This window comes from Netta rufina (assembly GCF_964035555.1).
Source record: "Netta rufina genome assembly, chromosome: 22".
In the NCBI taxonomy this organism is placed as follows: Eukaryota; Metazoa; Chordata; class Aves; order Anseriformes; family Anatidae; genus Netta; species Netta rufina.
In genome coordinates, this window is record NC_140146.1 from 7,497,005 (window position 1) to 7,519,045 (window position 22,041).

General features: G+C 58.6%; 3 protein-coding genes across 8 annotated transcripts; 1 reads left to right on the plus strand and 2 right to left on the minus strand.

Moving 5' to 3' along the window:
• Positions 1-767: 767 nt before the first annotated feature.
• Positions 768-5,281, minus strand: PHF13 (PHD finger protein 13). The gene is made up of 4 exons (XM_084300285.1): positions 5,223-5,281; positions 4,349-4,450; positions 3,555-4,107; positions 768-3,154 (listed from the first exon to the last, which is right to left on the minus strand). The coding sequence occupies exons 1-4, from the start codon at positions 5,259-5,261 to the stop codon at positions 2,928-2,930; spliced, it is 921 nt and encodes a 306-aa protein (XP_084156411.1). The 5' UTR covers positions 5,262-5,281; the 3' UTR covers positions 768-2,927.
• A 318-nt stretch (positions 5,282-5,599) lies between these two features.
• On the plus strand, positions 5,600-15,334 carry KLHL21 (kelch like family member 21). 3 transcript variants are annotated; one of them, XM_084300283.1, is made up of 5 exons: positions 5,600-5,625; positions 6,352-7,476; positions 9,173-9,578; positions 11,878-11,950; positions 12,257-15,334. In XM_084300283.1, the coding sequence occupies exons 2-5, from the start codon at positions 6,435-6,437 to the stop codon at positions 12,548-12,550; spliced, it is 1,815 nt and encodes a 604-aa protein (XP_084156409.1). In that variant the 5' UTR covers positions 5,600-5,625; positions 6,352-6,434; the 3' UTR covers positions 12,551-15,334. The 3 variants fall into 3 exon arrangements, with proteins under 3 accessions (XP_084156409.1, XP_084156407.1, XP_084156408.1); XM_084300281.1 differs by lacking the exon at positions 5,600-5,625 and adding an exon at positions 5,757-5,879; XM_084300282.1 differs by lacking the exon at positions 5,600-5,625 and adding an exon at positions 5,836-5,953.
• Positions 15,335-15,711: 377 nt separating this feature from the next.
• Positions 15,712-21,911, minus strand: ZBTB48 (zinc finger and BTB domain containing 48). 4 transcript variants are annotated; one of them, XM_084300278.1, is made up of 9 exons: positions 21,179-21,911; positions 20,128-20,239; positions 19,614-19,706; positions 19,102-19,188; positions 18,478-18,595; positions 17,766-17,902; positions 17,174-17,417; positions 16,902-16,990; positions 15,712-16,579 (listed from the first exon to the last, which is right to left on the minus strand). In XM_084300278.1, the coding sequence occupies exons 1-9, from the start codon at positions 21,892-21,894 to the stop codon at positions 16,283-16,285; spliced, it is 1,893 nt and encodes a 630-aa protein (XP_084156404.1). In that variant the 5' UTR covers positions 21,895-21,911; the 3' UTR covers positions 15,712-16,282. The 4 variants fall into 4 exon arrangements, with proteins under 4 accessions (XP_084156404.1, XP_084156406.1, XP_084156403.1 ...); XM_084300280.1 differs by having other exon boundaries at positions 17,174-17,338; positions 18,478-18,632; XM_084300277.1 differs by having other exon boundaries at positions 20,128-20,278.
• Positions 21,912-22,041: the final 130 nt, after the last annotated feature.

Here is a 22,041-nt window from a genome sequence, read left to right on the forward strand (position 1 = left end):
CAGCTTTTAATATGATTGAGTGCCATTTACTCAACTTAGGACTTGAGTAATCTTAACTTTGCCAAGCTGTTAAGAGAGGCTGCTTGGAGTGTGGCTGGCTGAGCAGCATGTCGAGGTTGTGGCTGGTACAGGAGCTGGGGAGCAGCAGCAAGGCACAAGCAGCACTTTGGCAGTTTTGGTTCCTTGGTGCCTCTGCTCCTCACACCTCCTGCTCTCAGCACTCACCTGTGGAGGCCGAGCTGCCCTGCTGCCAGGCTGCTCTAGGGATGGAGGAGGAGGAGGGAAGGATTTCCCCGAGGGTTTAACAAGGGTTTGGGGTGGTCGAGCAGGTGACTTTTTATGAGGCAGGGGCAGCGCAGCCCAGGGGCTGGTTCCCTGAGCCCTCTCCCCCCGGGCTGGCCCAGCCTTCATCCCTTTTGGCAGACCCCAGCCCCTCTGGGTTCCTGCAGCAGCCGCCTCTTACCCCTCCCGACACAAGCCCAGCCGCCCCAGGGGCTTGTCCCTGCCCTGGGCTCCACCACAATTTACCTTGCCCAGAGCAGAATCAGGAGGGACACTGCTACAAAGGCAGGGAGAGCAGGCCCCTGTCAGGACACGAGGGGGAGATCTGCTTGGGGTACTCCCATCCTTCCCTGCGTGCGTATCGTTTAGGGAAAAGGGCTTCTGGTTGAGTCTTGCTGCCCCCCAGCACAAATGTTTTGCACACTAGTAAGTCATACTAGCAGACTCTTGAATCCAGAATAAAACAGAGACATTGTTCATTTGTTCCACATTTTAAAAAAAAGCATGGTTCATTAAAACAGTTTTAATGAAAAAATAAAGTTCTGAATTAAACTATAATTATACATGGCTGAAAGTGATGAACTAAAAGAATGGAGATGTTACGTTTTTCTCTCTGCTGATATTATAACGTGCTGGACTTGTCAGACACCATCTACTGGGATAAATCTGAAAAGGTAACAGAACAAGAGTCAGTCACATTGATTAGTATCGAACCTCTGTAAAAAAAAAAAAAAAAAAAGAGGCAGGTTCACTTGGCCATTTAACATTTCTCCCATAAAAATTTTAGGAACACATTCCACGGAGGTCCAGCTGAATTGCAGACACGCTGTAAACACAAAAATGCCAATACTCAGAGCAGGTCCAACCCTCACAGAGCTTGCAACCAGGATCTTCCAAAGCCTTTCTGTTCGCAGAGTGAAATGGCAGCATTTGAGAACTTTGGTTATTTTTCTGGCTGTAAGGAGCAGTCGGGCAGCCGCAGGGGGCAAATCTTTGGCAAACTCCTTGGTGGTTCCATTTAGCTTCTGGAAGGCAGCAAACCACAGTCAGGGTCTTGGATTGACAGAAGCTGGAGCTGGTTTTCAGAACCTAGAGTCGGCTGTTACAGCATGGTGGGACAGGATTTTGATGAAGAACGTGTCTCCTGGTCAGCCAGTACTCGTGTGAGGCAGTCTCTGACCAGCTGTGTCTGCAGGACCAGCAGACACGCTCCTGTCAGCGCTGACCTCGCTGAAGCTGCAGTCACTGACTCCCCTCGCCTCATGGTCCCAGCAGGACAGAGAACGTGCTCATCAGGCATAACTCAAGAGAAACACCTCAAAAACAAACTCAATTTGTGCAATACATACAGCTTGCTCTGTTTGGTCACTGAGGGACAACACCTCGATCTTGGTGGCCTTGCAAACAAGCCTGGGCTCCCTGTCACGTTTCTGAAGAGACCTTCCACGGGCTGAGGCCCCAGGAAGGCCTGCCAAGGGACCGCAGCATTGGTGGGGCCTCTGCTCTCTTGTCCTTCCCAGAAGCAGATGGATCTTCTTCACTGCGCTTCACCTTGCTAGCTGCATAGCCTGCATTTGCTCTTATCTGTGTAATTTGCAACCAATAGGTTAAAGATTTTGGTTTTCTGGTTATACATCCAGTCTCAAAAAACAAACTGTGAAAACAAAGTCAACTTGTCTGTAGTGCTCAGATGGAAATGATCTAATCCCAAACCAGACTGGCCAGGTTCTAAGTTTACTACAGCCCCTTTTACAGTCCATGCTTTAATTCTGGGCTGAAAAAAGGGAGAGTCATTGTCTTCTTGAAACAGCACCTTAGAGTTTAACAAAGGGCCGGGAAACAGAGCAAATGGTATCCCCCCCACACACACATTTGAGCCAATCATGCAAAACAAAGTCACAAAAAATCACTGTTAAGAAGAGACTTCTAGGAAATCTGATGTCAACTGTTTTCCAGCACTGCCCACCCAGCAGGAGGACTGTTCTCTTCCTTGAAGCGCACCAGGCCCTCAGAGCAGGAGGAAGTCCCATCCTTACTCAACCAATGCCAAATCACAGAACTCGCCTCCTGCCCGGGCCCACGGAAGAGCAGGCAGATCACAGAGGCCGGTATGCATTCACTCACTCCTCCGGAGCCTGAGAATATCTGAGATCGATACAGAAGGACAAACGGGCAGGTATAACGTTACATTAAAATCAGAACACGTGGCCATTTACTTTTCAGACTCTTCACACAGATTCCCTCTTCCTCCTCCTCCCTCTTCAGAGGATGAGTTTCCTAGCACAGAGAAGTTTTGCAGTTTCCCAATGGGATGAGAAAAAATACGTGGCAAAGGTATTATACATTCCCAAAACATCATCCAACCCATAGCTGTAACTGGACAAAACCCCGCCGAACCCAGGGAGCTCCAGCTGTCCCTTGAGCTCCTCAGTACTTAGCAGCAGTTCTGACCAGGCTGCTTCCTCCAGCCCCGGCCGTCCACAGCTCTGGGAGACCCCAGCCCCGGTGCTGCAGGCAGGCTGGGCGGCCCCTCGGCCCGAGCAGCAGCAGCAGTTCGGGGGAGCTCTCCCCAGCTCCCGGCCGGCGCCTGTGCTTTGCACGGCTCGCCTGCCCGCCCACGCAGCGCGCCAGCGCGCGTCCCTTGCCTAGTCCAGAAAGCGCCTGCGCGAGCCCGTCCGGGAGCGGTTCGAGCGGCGAATGTCAAACTTGGAGTCCCGGCACTTCTGGCATATGTACACCTCTGGGACGTTCGACTTGCGGATCTTGGCGCAGGAGAGGTGGATCCAGGTGTGGCACTCGTTACACTCGATCATCGGCCGCCCGGCAAAAGGTTTCATGCAGAAGCAGGTGACGAGGTCCCACGAGTCATCATCTGAAACGAAAAGCAGCGAGTTATGTCTCTGACTCCTGACAGATTTCTACTGCCCTTCAGCTACACCGGGAATTATTTTGCTTCCAATCCAAAGGAACTGCCTGGCTTTCAAAGACAGGCACTTTGCTGACTTTCCAATCGATGAGACACTAGTCTCTGCAAACTCCTGCTCAGGAAGAGTACGAAAGTGGCTGTAATCCAGGAGAGCAGAACTTGTTGCTTCGATAGTCACAAAAGTTGTCAACCTCACCCCCCTCACTTTCTTCCCAACAAAACTGCTAATTAACTCGGCACAGCCAACGCACCTTTGTATTGTGCTCATGCTACACTGGCAGTAGCACCAATGCTTGCACCCGGCCCACCACCTCCCACACCACCTCCCGACAGCCAGGCCACCTACCTGAATCCACCATGATGTCCTCATCATCACCAGTGCCGTCCTCATCCCGAAAGACGACTTGCTTGCCCTGGCGAATGACCGTTCTCTTGCCCACGCTCTGTATCTCCACCGTCTGCTCAGCTGTCACGGCAGGGTAGGAGACATTGGACGGCGTGTCAGAGTCCCACACCGAGCTGTGCTCAGTCACAGACTGAGGGTCGCCCTCAGAGGAGGGGCTCATCGGCGTCTCTACAAAAGAGTCCTCTGCCTCCAGCTCCAGCAGCTTCTCCTCGTAGTCTTCCTCCGCAGACACCTCCATTTCCCTCCTCTTCAGCTTTTTCTTCTTCCTGATCTTATCCACTTGCTTTCGCTCCGGCAGGAAGCTGCCGGGCTTTGCCCGCTGGAAGAGGGAGCCATAGGGTTTAGCTCGCTTCAGCTGACTGAAGTTCTTTCTGTTCTTGGCAGGAAGGGAAACCGAAGAGGGGGCGTCGTTGAAGCGGGGATCCCAGCTATCGCTGTCGATCGTGCCTCCGGTGCTGTTGGGAGGGCTGGGGCTGTTCCTCAGCGGCGTTTCCTAGAGAACAGCAGAAATCAGATCCCGGCACTGCCTCGGAGGCGGCGCACGTGCGGTGCTGCAGCACTGGGCGCTCCCATACCGCGCCCTCCACGCCGCGGCGCTCCGCTCACCCTGCCCTGTGCTCCCGCTCCCCGCACCCAGCGCTGCCGTGGGGGCTCCGGGGGACCCCGGTAAGGCCCCGGTAAAGCCCCGGGAGCAGCGTGGCACGGCCGGTACCGGTATCGGGGCTGCCCCTCACCTCCTGCGGGTACGGGATGTAGCCGGCGTAGGCCAGGACGAAGGTGCAGAACTTGTTGAAGTCCTCCACGGTGCGGTGCCGCCGGGACGCGGGGGAGAAATCCTGGAAGGGGGTGGGGGGGGGGGGGAATAGGACAGGGAGGGGTCAGCGGCGGCGCCTCCACCACGGGGCGGGCACGGCACGGTACCGGCGGGGGGGGGGGGGCACGGGGCAGCGGCGGGGCCCCCCCGGCCCCCTCCCGGTTGCCGCTGCCCGGATCCGGCCCCCCCCCAGCTCCCGGAACCGAGCGCCCCCTCCCCTCCCCTCCCTCCCCTCCCCCGCTGCCGGAACCCGCCCCCTCCCCTCTCCCCTCCCCTTCCCTCCCCTCCTCCCCCCGCTGCCGCTCCCCGGGGGCCGCCCCCCCCCAACTTCTCCCGGTGCCCGCTCCCCCCCCCCCACCCCCCCTCCACCTCCCCCATTCCGGTGCCCGCTCCCCTCCCTCCCCCCCCCCCTCTCCGGTGCCCCCCCCCCCCTCCCCCCTCCTCCGTGCCCCGCCCGCCGCCGCCGCTCCCCGCCGCGCCCCGCCCCCACCCCCCGCGGCAGCCCCCGAGCCCCGCCGCCCCCCGGGACCCCCGGGACCCTCCGGGACCCCCCCAGCCCCGCTGCCCGGGCCCGGTACCGGCCGCCACGGCGGGACAAGGGGGGGGGGGGACGGACATCTCCGCCACCCTCCGCCGCTCCCCGCCGCCCGGCCGGGCCGCGGCTCCGCACCCCAGCGCCACAAAATGGCCCCGGCCCGGCGGCGGTGAACGGACACCGGCGGCGAACGGGCGGCGGAGAGAGGGGGGGGGCGGTGAGGCGGCGGTGAGGCGGCCCCCCCCCGGGCACGGCTCACCTCCGGGGCGAACGGCGAGGCGCACGAGTCCGAGTCCATGGCCCCGCGGGGCGGGTGGCGGCGGCGACGGGGCCGTGAGGGGGGGGGGGTTGTGAGGGGGGGGGGGGGGGGGGGGCAGCGCCGAGCCCCGCGAACCGCTCGGTACCGGCGGGAGGCGGCGAAGGGGCGGCCGCCGGCGCGGGGGCTGCCGGGAGCAGTAGTCCGGCAGCGCGCGGGGAGTGCTGGGAAATGTAGTGCGGCGGCGCGGGGGGGATGCTGGGAGATGTAGGCAGGATGGGCGGGCGCGGTGTAGGGGGGGGGGGGGAAGGAGGGTTGAGCCGCGCGGGGGGTGCTGGGAGCTGGGAGGGGGGGGGCGGCGCGCGGGGGGTGCCGGGAGAGGTCGGGGCCGCGGGGGCGGCGCGAGGTGAGCGCGGGCGGCGGGGGGGGGAGGGGAAGGGAGGGGAGGGGGGGGGGGCTCCGTGACGGGAATTGGGGGTGGGGGAGGACGGGGCGGGGCGGGGGGGGGACGGGAGGGGACGAGGGGGGGGCGGGGGGGGCCCTGCCCGGGGCCCTCCGAGCGCCTCCCAGCGCGGGCGGGGCCGTGGCCGCCGCCTCAGGGCCCCGGGGCCGCCCCCCCCCCCGCCCCCCGCCGGCAGCCGTCGGGAGCGGCGCGACCCCGTGAGTCCCGCGGCACCGGGACCACCGGCACCGCCCTCACCGGGGGGCCTGGGGGGCCCGCTCCCCTCAGCCGGGTGTGGAGCGGCCGGGGGGAACCGGGGGGGAACCGGGGGGGAACCGGCAGCTGGCTCGTTGCTGGCGGGGACGGGGAGCCCGGCGGGACGGGCTCAGGGCGCGGTGCCGGGGGGTTCCCCGGGGGGCTCAGACCGAGGTCGGGGTGCCCGGGGGCTTCACGGAGCGGTCCCGGTGCTGCGGGGCTGCTTCAACCCCGGGAAACCCGAGCACGGGCTTCCTCACGCCGTGACTCGCCCCAGCGCAGCGGCTGCTGGCAGCTGCAGGGCGTTATGCAACCGCTGCTGCCCGCCGAGGGGAAGGACAGCGGCTGCCGGGGCTGAGCCCGTCCCGTGTCCCGGCCGCAGGACGTTTCTCCCCGCACTAACCCCCCTGTGTTGTTTTTTTCTCCTCCCGACAGCTGCTCTCAGGATTGACCCAGGGGCTCCGCACCGGCTGTGGCACAGCGCGTCCTCCTCCTCCTCCTCCTCCTCCGGGCAGGGCATGGCAGCGAGCACGGGCAGCGGCGGGACGGCGGCAGCGGCAGCAGCGGCGGCAGCGACCGGGGAGCCAGCCCATGCGGTGTCCCTGCTGCGGGGGCTGAGCGCGCTGCGAGCGGAGCGGAGCCTCCTGGACGTCACGGTGGTGGCGGGCGGCCGGGAATTCGGGGCTCACCGCGCCGTGCTGGCCGCCGCCTCCGGCTATTTCCGCGCCATGTTCGGCGGGGCGCTGCGGGAGGCGCGGGCCGAGCGCGTGCGGCTGCACGGCGTGGAGCCCGAGTGCCTGGCGAGGCTCCTCGACTTCGCCTACACCGGCCGCGTGGGCGGGTTGGGCCCCGACATCGCCGAGCGTCTCCTGCGTGCCGCCGACCTGCTGCAGTTCCCCGCCGTCAAGGAGGCGTGCGGGGCCTGGCTGGCTCGCCAGCTGGAGCCCGCCAACGCGCTGGACATGCAGGACTTCGCCGAGGCCTTCGCCTGCCCCGCGCTGGCGGCCGCCGCGCACCGCTTCGTCCTGCGGCACGTGAGCGAGCTGGGCGCCCAGCTGGAGCGGCTCCCGCTGCCCCGCCTGCTGTCCTACCTGCGCGACGACGGGCTCTGCATCCCCAAGGAGGAGGCCGCCTTCCAGCTGGCGCTGCGCTGGGTGCGTGCCGATCCCGCCGCCCGCGCCCCGCTGCTGCCCCAGCTCCTGGCGCACGTCCGCCTGCCCTTCGTGCGCCGCTTCTACCTGCTGGCCCACGTGGAGGGCGAGCCGCTGGTGGCCCGCTGCCCGCCCTGCCTGCGCCTCCTCCGCGAGGCCCGCGACTTCCAGGCCGCCCGCCTCGACCGCCACGACCGCGGGCCCTGCGCCCGCATGCGGCCCCGGCCCTCCACCGGCCTCGCCGAGATCCTCGTCCTCGTCGGCGGCTGCGACCGCGACTGCGACGAGCTCGTCACCGTCGACTGCTACAACCCACGCACCGGCCACTGGCGCTACCTGGCCGAGTTCCCCGAGCACCTGGGCGGGGGTTACAGCGTCGCCGCGCTGGGCAATGACATCTATGTCACCGGTAAGTCACCGGGCTGCGGTGCGCCAGGGCACTGGGTGCTGCTGGCGGGTGGGGCACGGGCCAAAGCGTCCCAGGTCCTCCCCAGAGCACCGCGAGGGCCTTTCCAGGGAATGAAGCAAACATCGCTCAGCACAGCCTGCTCCCTGCCTGCCTCCTGCGCTGCTCTCATTCCTCTTGTCAGGAGCTCGCCTGCTCCTGGAGGTGGAAAAACAGCAGGGCTCGTCGCCTGACGCTGAGTGCAGCCCAGGGCAGGAGGTGCACGTGGTGCAGAGCAGCCTGCTCGGTTCTGTCCCAGCCTTTGCTCTGGGTCGCTAACGTCTGTGCAGGCAGGAGGCTCGTAGGAAAAGAGCAACCGCAGCTGAAACGCTGCTCAGGCACAGTGTGGCTGCAGCCTGAAGACTCCAGGAGTTCAGAGGCTCCTGGATGGGGATTTAGCAGCTGATCTCAATCTGGGAGGTATTTTGGTGTGACTAATACTTCTGAGCACGCAGACAGAACTCCCAGGACTTGAGCTGGAGAAACTTTCTAACTGCTTGCTCTGGACAACAGGAGTGACTTGAGAGGGGGTTTGAATTTCTGGCTGCCAAGCAAGTGTTTGGGTTCAGAGCCTGTGAATCACAAGCCAAGCACGTGCTCGAGGCAGCGTCACGTCAGAAAGCCCCGGGTGCCCTGGGCTTCGGCGCAGCTGAGGCACTGAGGAGTGGCAGGCAGCGTGTGTGCGTCACGGTGTCTCCCCCTGCATACGTGCTGGCTCCTGACGGTCTGCTGGGGCTGTAATTACTTCCGTAGAGGTGACACGGGAGTGTGAATTGGTTGTTAATCTGCACGCAGAGAGACTTTCTTTGAGCTATATCCCTTAGCCGGTGGCAGTCCTGTGGTGGTCGCAGTGATGTAGAACAAACACCTGGGAGCTCAGGTGCTGCAGAACAGCCTGCACCGACTGCACGTTGTGCTGTTAAAGATTGGAAGCGCAGGTTAGACGGAGGTGAACAGAAAACTGTTCGTTCTCTAGCTGTTAGCAGGGAACGAGGTCAGATTTTAAGGCAGAGCTGCGAAAAGGAAAGACTAACACCCAGTCAGTTTGTGTTAACACCTCTGTGTCCCACGGAAACCTTTCTGAGCAGGTACAGGCAGCTCTGGGGGTGCTGTCTGCCGAGAGCCCCGCGCTTCAGCGAGGTCGCTGGTGCTGGAGGTGGTTCTGTGTAGTGTCAGTGTCATTGCTCAGCCGCTCGGGAAGGCTGGAAGACTTCTGTGCTGCTGACGGGAACAGTGCCTTGGCAGCTGGGCACTGCTGAATGCGAATCTCTGCTATGTCACAGTAGCTTCTGGAGAACAGCAGAGCAGGGATTGCAAAACGGGAAAGAAAATGATTATTTGGAACGAGGGAGGATGCTTGTTCAAGTCATTGCTGAATACTCAGGAGAAATTCTTGGCTAGCTGGGAGAGAAATAGTCCAAAAGTTTGTTAAAATCCTCTCGGTGCAAACTACTGTGGTCCCCTAAGTACAGAGATGTTTTCATAACGTGTGGCTCTGGGACGCAGAAAAGTGCAGGTGGGTATTAGACAGGTGTAGCCAGAAGGCATAAAAAGAACTGGGTCCCGAGTCGAGCCCTCTCCTCCAGCACCTTGCAGCGCCTCCCCTCCAAGGACTGTGTTTTGTGAAATGCCTCTTGAAATGTCGTGTGCTGTGCTGCAGGGGGGTCGGATGGCTCAAGGCTGTACGACTGCGTCTGGAGGTACAACTCCAGCGTGAACGAGTGGACGGAGGTGTCCCCGATGCTGAAAGCCAGGGAGTACCACAGCTCCACGGTGCTGGACGGGCTGCTGTACGTCATCGCCTCCGACAGCACGGAGCGCTACGACCACGCGGTGGATAGCTGGGAGGCCCTGCAGCCCATGCTCTACCCCATGGACAACTGCTCCACCACCTCGTGCCGCGGCAAGCTTTTCGCCATCGGCTCGCTCTCGGGCAAGGAGTCCATGGTTATGCAGTGCTACGACCCCGACAGCGACCTCTGGTCCCTTGTCAACTGCGGCCACCTGCCTCCGTGGTCCTTCGCGCCGAAGACGGTGACTCTCAACGGGCTCATGTACTTCATAAGGTGAGCAGCGGCGGCCGTCGCGTCCCTTCTGGCCCTGCTTCTGCACTAGGTAAGCAGGGGTTTCCCCGGGGAAAGTGTCTGGATTTCACAGGTGGTCACATGAGATTAGTGAGTCAGGAAAGCAAGGCAGGGCTTCCCCTGCTCCGCAAACTGCCACGCTTCCTTATTTTAGTTCTGCTAGAGCTGAACCTCAGAGATCTATGCCTGAAATCCCGTACAAATATCTGAATTTAAACCCAAGAGTTGGGAAATAGAGCTACAAATCCGGCTGATGTCGGCAGTTGTGCTTGGAATAGACTTCTCAGTTTTCTTGGCTTCTGGTTCAGTCCCCCTCGTTGCTATAAATAAGTGAGTAAGCACCAAGAAAACGTTAAACTGTAGCACAGCAGAGTGCATCCTCTGTCTCAGCAAAGATAGGAGGACTGAAGATGAAATGATTGGTCACTATTTTTAAACGCCTGCCCAAACCTGGGACTTAATTACCCATCTGAAGCCATTCTAGTGGAGCAAACACATCGGTTATCCACTTCAGTAAAAATAAACTAGAAGGCATGCTGGTGCCGAAGTATTTCATCCTGTTGTGTTGACTTTGAGCAAACATTGACTTCTGTGATGGCCTCCAGACGCTTCTCTGCTTTTTTCAGTCCCCTCTTGGTCCTGCATAAAGCAGCAGGTTCTACCGAAGCCCCTTTGTTTGTTCTGCTCGGCTTTGTTCTCGCTCAGCCGAATGCCTTGGTTCCAGGCACTTGTTTGCAGGCAGTAGTTTGAGTTGGTTTCCAGCAAATACTGTCAAGGCGATTGAAGCTTCAGGATTTCTGATCACTTAAGCATCAGCAGGAGTTAATGAGGAAACTCCCTGGGTCAAGGTTTTCTCCCCCTGTTTCATGTGTTGCAAGGTGGGCTGGTGCTCAGACACCTGCAGTTATCAGCTGTGCCTGTAGGTACCAGCTCGTAGTTCTGACCAGTTTTGAGGAAGGTTTTCAGGACAGTGTCCTCGGGACTTGACGTGCTTGTTTACAGCTGCCCGTGCTAAAGGTGTTTCACTCGGGTGAGCACCCGCTCAGTTACAAGTAGGTCTCTGAGCTGAGTTGCTGCAAAAGCAACTCAAACCAAAAATCGGGTTTTAAAACGTGTGTCCTAGAGGAGCCTTAGGAGTATTTGTTCAGAACATAACCAGCAAGTCCCACAGCACACAGCTCGGCTTCACCGTGGGGCCAGCAGGTGGGTTTCTAGAGGCACTGTTTTGCTAACTGGGTGCCGATGTTGTAGGTGAGATTTCTCGTTTATTTTCACTCCCTCTCCCAGTCAGATTGATGTCAGAAATCCATAGGGATGTCTGTCACTTGGGCAACAAACGACAGCGTATGAAGTTATCACAGACAAAGAGGCAAAACCAATGGGAATGGAAACTCAGCTTGATCAGCAGTTGAAGAATAAAGTGGAATTTTCTACTTTGAAGCCTTTCAAATCCATCTGCAGCAGGACTGTCTTGGACTGACTGACAGCACTTCTCTGGCCACCCTGACCTTGTCCTCTTTGCATTCTGGTGCCAGCAGTGTGCGTTTCTGTGTTACAAACAGCCCTCACCTGTTGCTGTCGTGCTTGAATCTTGCAGTGGTGAGCGGGTAAAAGAAGCCTTGGGGGATTATGCTGCCCCGTAAGCTCTTCTGTTACAGTTCTCTGGCCTGTCTAAATTTGGTGTTAGCAAAAAAAAATCCTCAGGCAGTAGGGATCCCGTTACTTTAACTGCATAGAGGTTTAAGTCTCCAGCGCGGCGCTGGTTTTTCTTCCAGACTCTTAAGCACTTGGTGCCAAAGCCTCTCAAAGAGGCTGGCAAAAAGCCGGTCTGTGAACACATCCACCATAGATGCAAACTCACAAACAGACCAAGTTTGGGAAAGCCCTCAGGATTGTCTCCAAATTGTCTGCTGTACCTCACAGGTAGTGTCCTAGACCTCAGTGGACACCAGGAAGTGTACGAAGTGTGGCTTTGCCTGTGGAGAAGTGCAGAAGTGGCAGTGAGGCTCTTTGGGTGTAGGTCGCTAGCACTGAGCACTAGAGAAGCCCTCATGTGTACATGGGTGACACCTGGCATTGCATGTTGCATCTACAGAGGTGCAGCACAGAGCTCTGGGTGTTCCCTGGGGTTGAGCATCACTGCTGGGACCTAAGAAGCCCATACTGGAGGCTGGGCTGTGCACTGAGCCCAGAGCCTTCATACGAGGGCTGTTGAACTCGGGGCTTCACAAGGAGAAGGTTTTGAGAACACGGAAGAGTAATTTTGTGTTATCTTCTGCAGAGATGACTCAGCTGAAGTGGATGTTTACAATCCAGTGAAGAATGAATGGGATAAAATCCCTGCCATGCTCCAGGTAAGTTGCTCACCAACCTACTGGATGCCTTTCAGTGTTAAATGGCTCGATTTACTTTGGGAAGCAGGATTCCAGCTAGGTTGTAACTCGCTGAGCACGGAGTGCATGTAAACGTACGGGTTACCTGGGAGGGAAGTTCACGCTGGCTGTCGGTGCCAGTTCAGCACCACGTGGCCGTGCTGACGTGGGGGGAAGGCAGCAGCTGGTGAGCACCGTGCCCCCTCTAACTTTGCAGTAGGAAGACGTCTGCCTCCTTGGGCAAAACCCCCCTCCTAATTGCGATGCCTCTTCATGCTTCAATCGTAGGTTCACGTTGGGGGCAGCGTGGCCGTGCTGGGTGGGAAGCTCTACGTCTCCGGTGGCTACGATAACACCTTTGAGCTCTCGGACGTCCTGGAAGCGTACGACCCCGAAACGCGAACGTGGAGCGTGGTGGGCAGGCTCCCTGAGCCCATCTTCTGGCACGGCAGCGTCAGCATATTCCGACAGTTCATGCCGGAGACCACGCAGGAGGATGACAGCATCACGCTGGACAACACCATCAACTTGAACAGGCAGCGCCAGGACCTCCACAACCAGAACCTTAACGAGCTTCGTTAGCAGGGGAGTGCGCTGTCCCTGGCTCAATGTGAGTTCGTTGTCCCGAACCAGTGTTGCTTTGAGAGAAGACAGAGGCAAATTGGTGCTTGGAAACAAACACATATACTGATCAGTAGAGGGAGTAAAAATTCTGAATGTTTGAAATGCTGTTGTAGAAACCTAGCTGGCAGAACACGAGGCCTCCAGGCGCAGCGGTCCTCAGTCCTTCTCTGTGGAGGCAGAAGGCGCAGCACTGCTCACAGAGAAGACCTGAGAGGCAAACTCTGAAGAAAACAATTGTGTTATCCATCACTGCAGCATCACGACTTACAGCTTTTGGTCAGATGCCTTTCACTTTGAGCTCCTTCACCCCATAACACTTTGTTTGTCACCAAAGTCCTTTCTTCAGTTTCTTCCTATGGAGAGAAAAAAAGGAACGGAAGGAAATGGGCAGGACCGACCCCCTGACAGCCTGAGCCTGCTGTGGCAGGAGGGGGTCTGTGTGGTAGGACTGTGGTCTGCAGCCTGCCCCTGCTGTGTGCTTCAGAGGGAGGCAGGCCACTCGCACATCTGTTCAAGGGGAAGAGACCTTCCTGAATGAGGTTACTGCGAGAGCGTAGCCCATCCCATCGTGTCACCACAGCCCTTGGCTCCTGTCCATGCCCTCGGAAGGAACGTGTCTGTAGAGCAGGGATCTTAGAGAGTTTGGGGCACGAAGCTTTGCCTGGCCTGTTGTCTGAACTTGGTTCTTTGTGTATTGTGTTGTTGTGTTGTTTTTAAGTCTTGTCATTGAAGCTTCTGCAGGTGTTTCTTTTCCTGTCCTTCCTAGAAGAACACTTTTTTCTTTTTTTTTTTTTTTTTTTCCCCTCAGAACACCTTTATTTATCTTTTAATGGTATTGTTACAATTAGGGTGCCTTCATTTCTGGTCACCCAAACTGCACTGTTCTTTAAAGAAAAAAGGAAAAGTGAATCCCCCTCAGCTGGCTTGTGAAGCGGCTTCTAGGGCTCATGACTCGTGCCAGAGGCCCTCAGGAAGGAGCCTTCCTTCTCCTTTACTATTTTGACAGAATTTGTTCCTATGGGGTTGTTCAACATGGGGCTGAACATAGCAGAAGATGTCTGTGTGGCTTGTTCTGTGTGGCTTGTTCTGTGAAAAACAGAATTTACTGTCAAGTCTTCTATGCCAGGCTATCAGCACGTGCTGTGTCGGGCAGGTAGGCCCTGTGTATCGAGGGCAAGTTCTTATTCCTTCACTGCTGTAAAGGAGCTGGGTTGGAATTCTGCTATTTTAAAAGGAAGAAAAAAAAAAAAAAGATTGCCTGGAAAGGTAAGCACAACTTCCATAAAAGATTTGCCACAGACCTGTAGAAGAAAAGCTGGTGGTGTTTAGACACCGTGGTGCAGAAATGCATCAGCTGGTGTGAGGCAACCTGCTGAACCCTCGGAGAGTTCTCGTGCCTGTCTCATCTTCACTTTGCAGAAGCTCTTGGAATCTGAGTAATTGGAAAATGCTGCTGAGGTCATTTGGCCAAGGTGTAGGAGTTAGCAAGAGTGTTGTGGAGTGAAAGTTAGTTATTTTAGGGTTTTCTTTGTGTGTGTGTGTGGCACGTGTAAGATTTGCCTTTATACTTGCTCAAGTGGCCTAGGTAGCGTGAACTGTATTTCCTCAATATACCTTCAGCTGAAGAGAAGCTGCTTGCAGTTTACTTGTGGAATGTTTCTTGAAAAAAGAAAACAGGATTGCAGTATGGCCCATCTGAAAATGGGCACTGCTTCCAGAAAACTGTAGTGTAATAGTGGCTGAAATGGTGGCTAGATTTGCTCTTTTTTCTGCCTTTGGTTTTTAACCAATAGGAAACAAAAAAAAAAAAAAAAAGAAAGCGGAAAGCCCGTCGACTTGGCTTGCATGCCTTCTGGCTTGCCGTTGAGTGCATCAGAACACTATCTCTCTAAAATCAACACGTTCACAGCTTTAAAAATCTGTTTTGCCTTGAATACTATTTTATGCTAAGCTACTTAGCTGTGAAACTTGAGGAAGCTGTTTATGAAGCTTGGGCTTTGCTCAAAGTCTGAAACTTTGACAGTGCCTTGAAACTGCTGCCTGCAGCAGAGGATCCATGGCGAGGTGGGAGCAGCAGGGGTCCCCTGGGCACAGCGGGCTCTCCTTGCTGCTTTTGTCTTTAGGCGCAGGGAAGTGCTGGTGCAGGAGCAGCTGCTGGAGCTTTCCTCCTCGTGGCACAGTGGGGCCGGGGCGAGGGCTGTGCTGGGGTGGTCCCCGTTGGGTGGAGGAGCCGGCCAGCGGGACACACAGCCAGCAGCTCAGGGCCCACTCACCCATTTCTGGAAGAATCACCGTGTCCTGCTGTGCTGAGCCTGCACACCGAGCCACCTGGCTGCACGGCACTTGGTGTGTGGGGACAAAGAGCAGCGGCTGCGACGTGGCGACACTCGAGAGACCTGCGCAAGGGTGAAGACCCCGAGCTGCCTGCACGCGCTGTACGGCCGAACTTGTGTTGCAGACTGAAGTATTTATGCTGAACTCTAACTAGTACGTACACTATATCTCATACCGTAGTGCTCACTGCTGGACCTGCCACCCTGAAATTCCTGAACCAGCTAAACGAGTATGGATTTGTATTTATTTTTTTGTAAAATCCATTGCGTCCAAATCTTTGAGTACTGTTTAAATACCATCCTTTGAAACAAAGGCATTTTACATTTACAGATAATGTATTTTTATTCTCATAATTTGTTTTAAATTTACTTGCAACAGTCAAGTTAAATAAAACGTTACATAAATCTCTGTGTTTTTCAAGAGAAAGATTACTAGAACAAGTTTTTGCTGAGATGTTTCTCATCCTAGGCCTGAGGTGCATTTAAATGGGAGAGCTGCCTGCTTGGTGAGTAGAAAAGGGGAAGGGGACTGAGGGTGGGTGGGACGTGAATCCTGATGTGTGCTCGGTTTCAGGTGTAATATTCCACTGCCACCCTGCAGGAATGCTGGGGAAATGGTTTTCAATGTGACAGCAACCCTGGATTAAGTTATTTCAGAAAATTATTACTTACAAGTATAAATCCCCACATCTAAAAGCAGGAGCTTAGAGAATCACCCACTTCCTTGAGCTAATCCTTCTGTTTCAAGCTCAGTAGCAGCTAAATTAGTTCAATGGTGAGAAGATACAAGGCCACACCACGCCTTTAATGTAGTAAAGTAACGGTAATAAGTAGCAGAAGCTTGACAGAACCGAGTGGAAATAAGGCACAAATTTAATTGAGGACACGGTCCTTCCAGCACACATTTAAGGAAAGGGGCAGTCAGACACTCTTCCGGAAGGTAAACTTTAATCATGAGCATTCAGACTCAAACGTAGAACTAATGGAGCAAGGTAAGAGCTAGCACTGTAGAAACGGGAGGTGAGGCAGCTATCCCTTCTGGTCACGAATGAGAGCTCATTAAAAAGCAATTCACAGTACTACACATACGGAGTTGTCAATCACATCCCATCCCATACAATGTATGTACATTTAAGTAGTCATTCTGAGTAGCTTCATATTTCCTAGTTTGATACCCGATTATCGCTTCATTAGGAACTTTCCCTGCAACCCGGGGGTAGGATCTTTAAACAGGAGGAGGGAGAGAGGCTGGGCATACGACTTCAAGCCCCTGGAGGCTGAGAAGAACAAGCGTAGCAGAGCGTCACCCCAGCCTAACGCTTTCTTGGGTTTGGTAGGAAGGCTGCGTGCAGCTGCCCTACGTTTCACAGCCATCAGGAATTGCTGCTGTTATTATCAGCGACTGCTCTATCACGTCTGCCGCAGGGAAGTTCTCGTTGGAACAGAGTCTCTGCACAGGGATCTCCTCGGGCAGGGAGCCGTGGGCCAGGGACTCCACGATGACCTCGGCTGAGCCCACCTCCAGCTCCTGGGGCGGCTGCAGGGCCACCACCACGGCCTTCTCGTCCTCGATGATCAGATTTCGCAGCTTCCTCTGCCGGGGGTTGTAGTTCTCCACGCGGTCGTGAATTTCCATGTGGCGCCTCAAGTGAGCCTGTGGAACAGAAAGGACGGAGCTGCTGAGGGCCAGCTCACCCGCAGGGTGCTGTGTTTCTCAGGGGACAAGGGGCACAGCAAAACCGTCCTGCCCCCTGGGCCTGCCCTTGCTCAAGCACCGCACCCTCCTGTGCTGCCAGCACTGCCTGAAGCCCCAAGCACTCGGCTCTCCCTCAGGCTGGGGTGCACGCTTCCCGAAAAAGCCTCACTACAAAGTGGGAACCTGCTTGTGTCACTGCAGGGGAGCAACCCCTGATGTCCGTGCCCCGATCAGGCACACAGCGCGTCACAGATGTCCCCAGAACCAGGCCGTGTCCCACCTGCCGCGTGAACTTGTAGCCGCACTCGGTGCACTCGAACTTCCTCACTCCCTTGTGCCTGCGGACGTGGACACGCAGCTGCTCAACCGCTGGGAAGAGAAGGAGGCAGCAGCTCAGGGCGGCCCTGCCGGCAGCACGTGCCAGCAGAGCAGCTGCAGGCACAGGGTGTGAAGCACCGCTGCAGCAGCGCCGCACGGCAGTGCCGCCTCGAGGCACGGGAAGAGCGTGGCCCGTGCCAGACGTGCCAAGGCACAGCTGGAAGCACGAGGTACCTTTGAAGGTTTTCCCACAGATCTGGCAGAAGTGGGGCCTCCCCTCCTGGTGGCGGCTGGCGATGTGCCTCAGGAGGGGCCCCTTCTCCGTGAACCTCTGGTCGCAGAACTCACAGCTAAAGGGGCGCTCCCCTGTGTGGGTCCGGTTGTGCTTGTCCAGGCTCGCTGCCGTGAGCAGGGGAAGAGAGAGCTGGAGGTCAGCAGTCCACTGGGTGTCCCCGTCCGGGCACAGGCGCAGGCTACGCTGTGGTGAGACCACGTATGCTCTGTGCCAGGCTAGTTATGAATGCTTAAAAGGGGCGTAAGCAGCAGTTTGCTAGTCTAAGCTAACCATTACTGTGGGAAATTCACCACTGTCCTCCCCTCTTTGTGCTGTGGGAGTAGGGAAAATACAGGGAATGCTCCTTCCTGAAGCATTATCCCATGCGCGTGAGAGCACGCTTTGTTCTGGAGGGGAAGCAGAGGTTTCTCAGCACAGCTGCTTCCAGAAGTCCCAGATACCTGCAGGAGCGTGGTGCTCAGCACTGCAAACCCCGAGGCGGCTGCTGTGAGGTAGGGCTGGGGCGGCAGGGCCGCGGTGCCCAGCGGGTACCTTGTGTCCTGAAGGTCTTGCCGCAGAGGTGGCACTGGAAGGGCTTCTCGCCGGTGTGCGTGCGCAGGTGCATGTTGAGGTTGGCTTTCTGCGTGAAGGCGTGATGGCAGAACTCACAAACGTAGGGGCGCTCGTTCCTGCGAGAGGGGACACGCAGCTGAGCCCCCCCAAGGCAGGCCCCAGCTGGAGAACGGTCACCTTGACCCCGGCCTTTGGTCCCTGAAGCTAGCTGTCACCTCAAAGCACTGTAATTGAATCCTACCTCAGCCCATCTCAAACTAAACTATTTTGGAGGCCCACAAATTCTCTCCTGCAAGCACAGGCTCCTGAAGCGCCGAGCTGGTGCCTCCTGCTCCTCAGGCATCAGAACCAGCCCAGGGAACAACACCAAGGGCAAGTGTGGAGCGCAGCTGCCGATGCGTGCTCGTCCTTCTGAGAACAGGAACAAGCCAGGCAGCAGGGCAGCTGATGAGCTTCGGTCATCACCTCTTAATTACTACAGTCACACACTCGGAGGAAGTGCAGACAGTATGGACTTCTTTTGGAAGAAAGCAGGACTAAAGGTTGGTCCCTTACCAAATTTCTTGCCTCCAGGAAAGCTGGAGGGTGGCAAGCACCAACGCACCTTGCAGGCGCTGCGGGAGCTCCCCAGCACCCACTCAGCTGGGGCTTGGGGCAGGTGGCACACAGGAAGGAACGGGTCGCATCATACCTGTGCTTGGCCTTGATGTGCATCTGCAAGCCGTTGCGACTTGAGGCTCTGTGTCCGCACTCCTCGCAGACAAACAGCTTCTCTCCCCGGTGCTTGAACGCCTCGTGCAAACGCAGCTCTGTCCGAGACAGAAAGCACTTGGAGCAAGTCGAACACTGCAAGTCCACAGGAGAGCGCAGGGTTAGGCAGCTCGCCCACACGCAGCTCACAGCCCTGCACCCCGACCAGCCTCGCGCCCCTCGCAGCACCACGCGGGCCGTGCACGACTCATCCCCTGCATCGGGACCCTCCCTGCAGCCGGCTGGTGCAGCAGCCCCAGCTCTGAGATGCCGAATGGGATGAGACAGCCTGCCTGAACTGAAACACCCGTCAGTACTTGGGTCTGTCAGCCAGAGAGCCACGAGGGTTGCTCCTTTATCCGGCCCCATCCCAAAAAAAAAAGAAGAACAAAAACCATTTCCACTTCATAACTCCCTGCCTCTCTCAGCAGAGCCGGAGCACACAATGGGCACCGTTCTCTAACCTGGGCCCGAGTGCCGGGGGATTCCCTCACAACCCCTACAGCACTCCTCCTGCAGAGGAGGCACCAAGGAGCACCGCCGTGTGCCAGGTCGCTCCCCTTACCGCGTGGGGCTTCGGGGCGCCGTGCAGCTTTATCATGTGGCTCTGCAGGTCCTTCTTCTGCATGAACTGCTGCGCACAGGAGGAGCACTGCAGGGCAAGAGCAGAGTTAGCTTCCAGACACCTCCTGAGCGGTGACTGTGGCGTGATGGGTGGTGGTGCAGCACACGGATCTGCGGGTAAGGTGGCAGAAACCTAAGGAGTGGGGCCGCAGGAGAAGCTGCTTGGCTCCAGCACGCCCCAAGAGCCTGTAGCAGCTCAGAGAGGGGAACAGCCCTGCTGCTGCTGGAGCCGACTGACAGCCGACAGGGAAGGGACCCGGCGATCAGCTCAGGGACGAGGGGAAAGGCAGGCGCTGGGGAGAAAAACCATCCCCGTGCACAGCCACAGCCCCCAGTGCAGCACCTGCCGGCAGGGCCAGGCTGCCCAGAATAGAAAGGCATCCTGCTCCGGCTCCCCACAGCACCAGGCTGCAGCAGCCACTCAAAGGAATGCCAGAGGCAGGCGCTGCTGACCTTATAGGGCATCTCCCCGGTGTGCGACACCATGTGCAGCCGCAGCTCCATCCGCCTCTTGAATACCTCTTGGCAGACCGAGCACGTGAAAACCTGCAAGGGACAGGGAAAGCATCAGCTTCTGCACAGGCCAGGAAAGAATGAGGCTGAGGCAGACACAAAGCCAGCAGCCAGCACAGCCACTCAGACCCACGGCTGCCATCGCGGCGCTGGGCCTCGGTTAACCTGCCCCACGGGAACACAGACTTTCTCCAGTGCAAAGACTATTCCCATATGCTTGAAAAAAAATGCAAAAGCCACTAAAATACCAGGCTATGGGGAACCAGCGTACCACGAACAGAAGCTGCTGCCGCCCTCACCCAGAGTGGGCTTTCGTGATGCTCTGGGGACAGCACAGCAGCAGCAGGATCAGGTTTTGTTCAGCAGCTGAGTGATTTGGGCTGCAGCTGGACAAATTCTGCTTCTGCCACCGCCCGCCCTCCAAGCGACCGGCGCGACTCAGGGCCATCCATACCTGCTCGGATCGGTTCATGCAGTTTCTGGCTTCGTGCTCCAGGAGATTTTCTTTTCTAAAATAACATTTCCCACACTTGGAGCACTCAAAGGGCTTCTCTCCGGTGTGCTTCCTGGGGACACACAAGCAGAGAGCCCCCGTTACTGCCGGCCTGACAGCACAGCTCTGCTGCCCTGGCCCGGGTTAGGAAGTGGCTGCACAAGATCCAGCTACGCATGCGGGTCTGGGGGCTCCGGCGTTTGTGCTCAGCAAGGAGATTGGCAAGAAATGCACTTGTTGCCACTGCTGCTGGCCCCACCAGCTGCCTGTTTCAGTGTCTGAAGCAGCTCCTTGAGAAGCTCTGCTTGCTCAGAAGCATCTTGTGCACGGGGAGGGCTGAACGAAGCTCTTACAGCCTCCCGCAGCGCCAGCACCGCCACAGCCATCTCCAGGGGCTGGAGAGCACCCTCGGAAAGCCTCCTGTCACCCCTTCTGCTGATCCTGCAGCACCCAGAAGCACCAGCACGCCCGAGCGCTCTCTGCCCAGCACCCTGCTTGTTGCATGCACAGCCCGCATTGATTCCCCCAAACTCATGCTAACTCTGGAGGCCCAGGAGCTGACGGCTGATGGACGGGCTCCATCCCGAAGCCACAGGAGCTGGCAGCTCTGTGCCTTCACCACCACCCACCCGCAGCCCTTGGGTCCCCGGGGAGGGCTCCTGAGCACCTTCACCCCTTGTTTTCCGAGCTGTGCAGGACCAAACCCTGGGCAGGAGGGGCCTGGGGCAGCCGTGGGGGTTTTCCCTGCAGCATTTCAGACTCGAGTCCCACCCGTGTCTGCAGGACACGCACAGCCCGCTGCCTCTGCAAGGCTGGGGGGTGCGTGGGGACCCCTAAAGCTGAGACCTCGGGGGTCAGCCGGGTCTCCCCATCCCGCATCGAGCTCAGCGCACCCCGGGGCGATGCCCACGGGCCGGGCAGTGCCGGTGCCCCCCCGGTATCCCCCCGGTACCCCCCCGGTACCCCCCCCCCCAGCCCCATCCGCGTTATGAAGCAGAGCCGTGCGGGTCACCTGTTGTGCACCTTCAGGTAGTATTTGCTCAGGAAGGTTTTGTGGCACGTGGGGCACTCCGCCGCTGCCGCCGAGCCCTTCCCGCTCCCCACCGCCCCCTCGGGGGGCTTCTTCCTGCCCCGCGCCGCCTTCCTGCCCCCGGGGGGCGCCTCCCCGCCGCCCCCCGCCGCCGCCACCACCGGAGGGGGGACAGCGGGGGCGGAAGGGGCAGCAGGGGGGGCACCGGAGGGCACGGCGCTTTCCGCGGCCGCCCCCCCGCCGGGCTCGGGGGGCTCCGCTGGCGGCTGGGGGGGGGCGTTGGGGGCGCGGCGGGGCCGGTGGCGGGCGGCGGCGGGGCGGAAGGCCCGGCACAGAGCCACGGCGTCGGGCACGCCCAGCTGCTCGGCCGCCGCCAGCAGGCGGGCGCGGTTGTGCGCCGTGAGCGCCAGGCGGCCGGTGTAGAAGAAATCGAGCAGCAGCTGGAACGTGTCCGCCAGGCCCTCGGGCAGCGGCACCGGGCTCCCCACACCCCCCGTCCCCGGTCCTCCGCCACCGCTCCCCACGCCGCGGAAGAAGCGCGAGCAGCTGGCGAGCACCGGCCAGTGCGCGCGGAACTGGCGGCCGCCCACCCCCAGCGTGGCGTCGCAGAACTGCCCCGCGGCGCGCTGCCGGTTCAGCTCCCGCAGCACCCGCACGCTGTGCGCCGCCACCGCCGCTGCTGCTCCCGCTCCCGCCATGGCCGCGCCGCTACCGGGACCCGCGCGGCGCCATGAGGGCGGGGCCAGCCTCATGGGGGCGGGGCTTATGGGGTTCAGGGGGCGTGGCTCGGTTCAGAGGGGCGTGGCTCGGTTCAGGGGGGCGTGGCTCGGCTCAGGGGGCGTGGC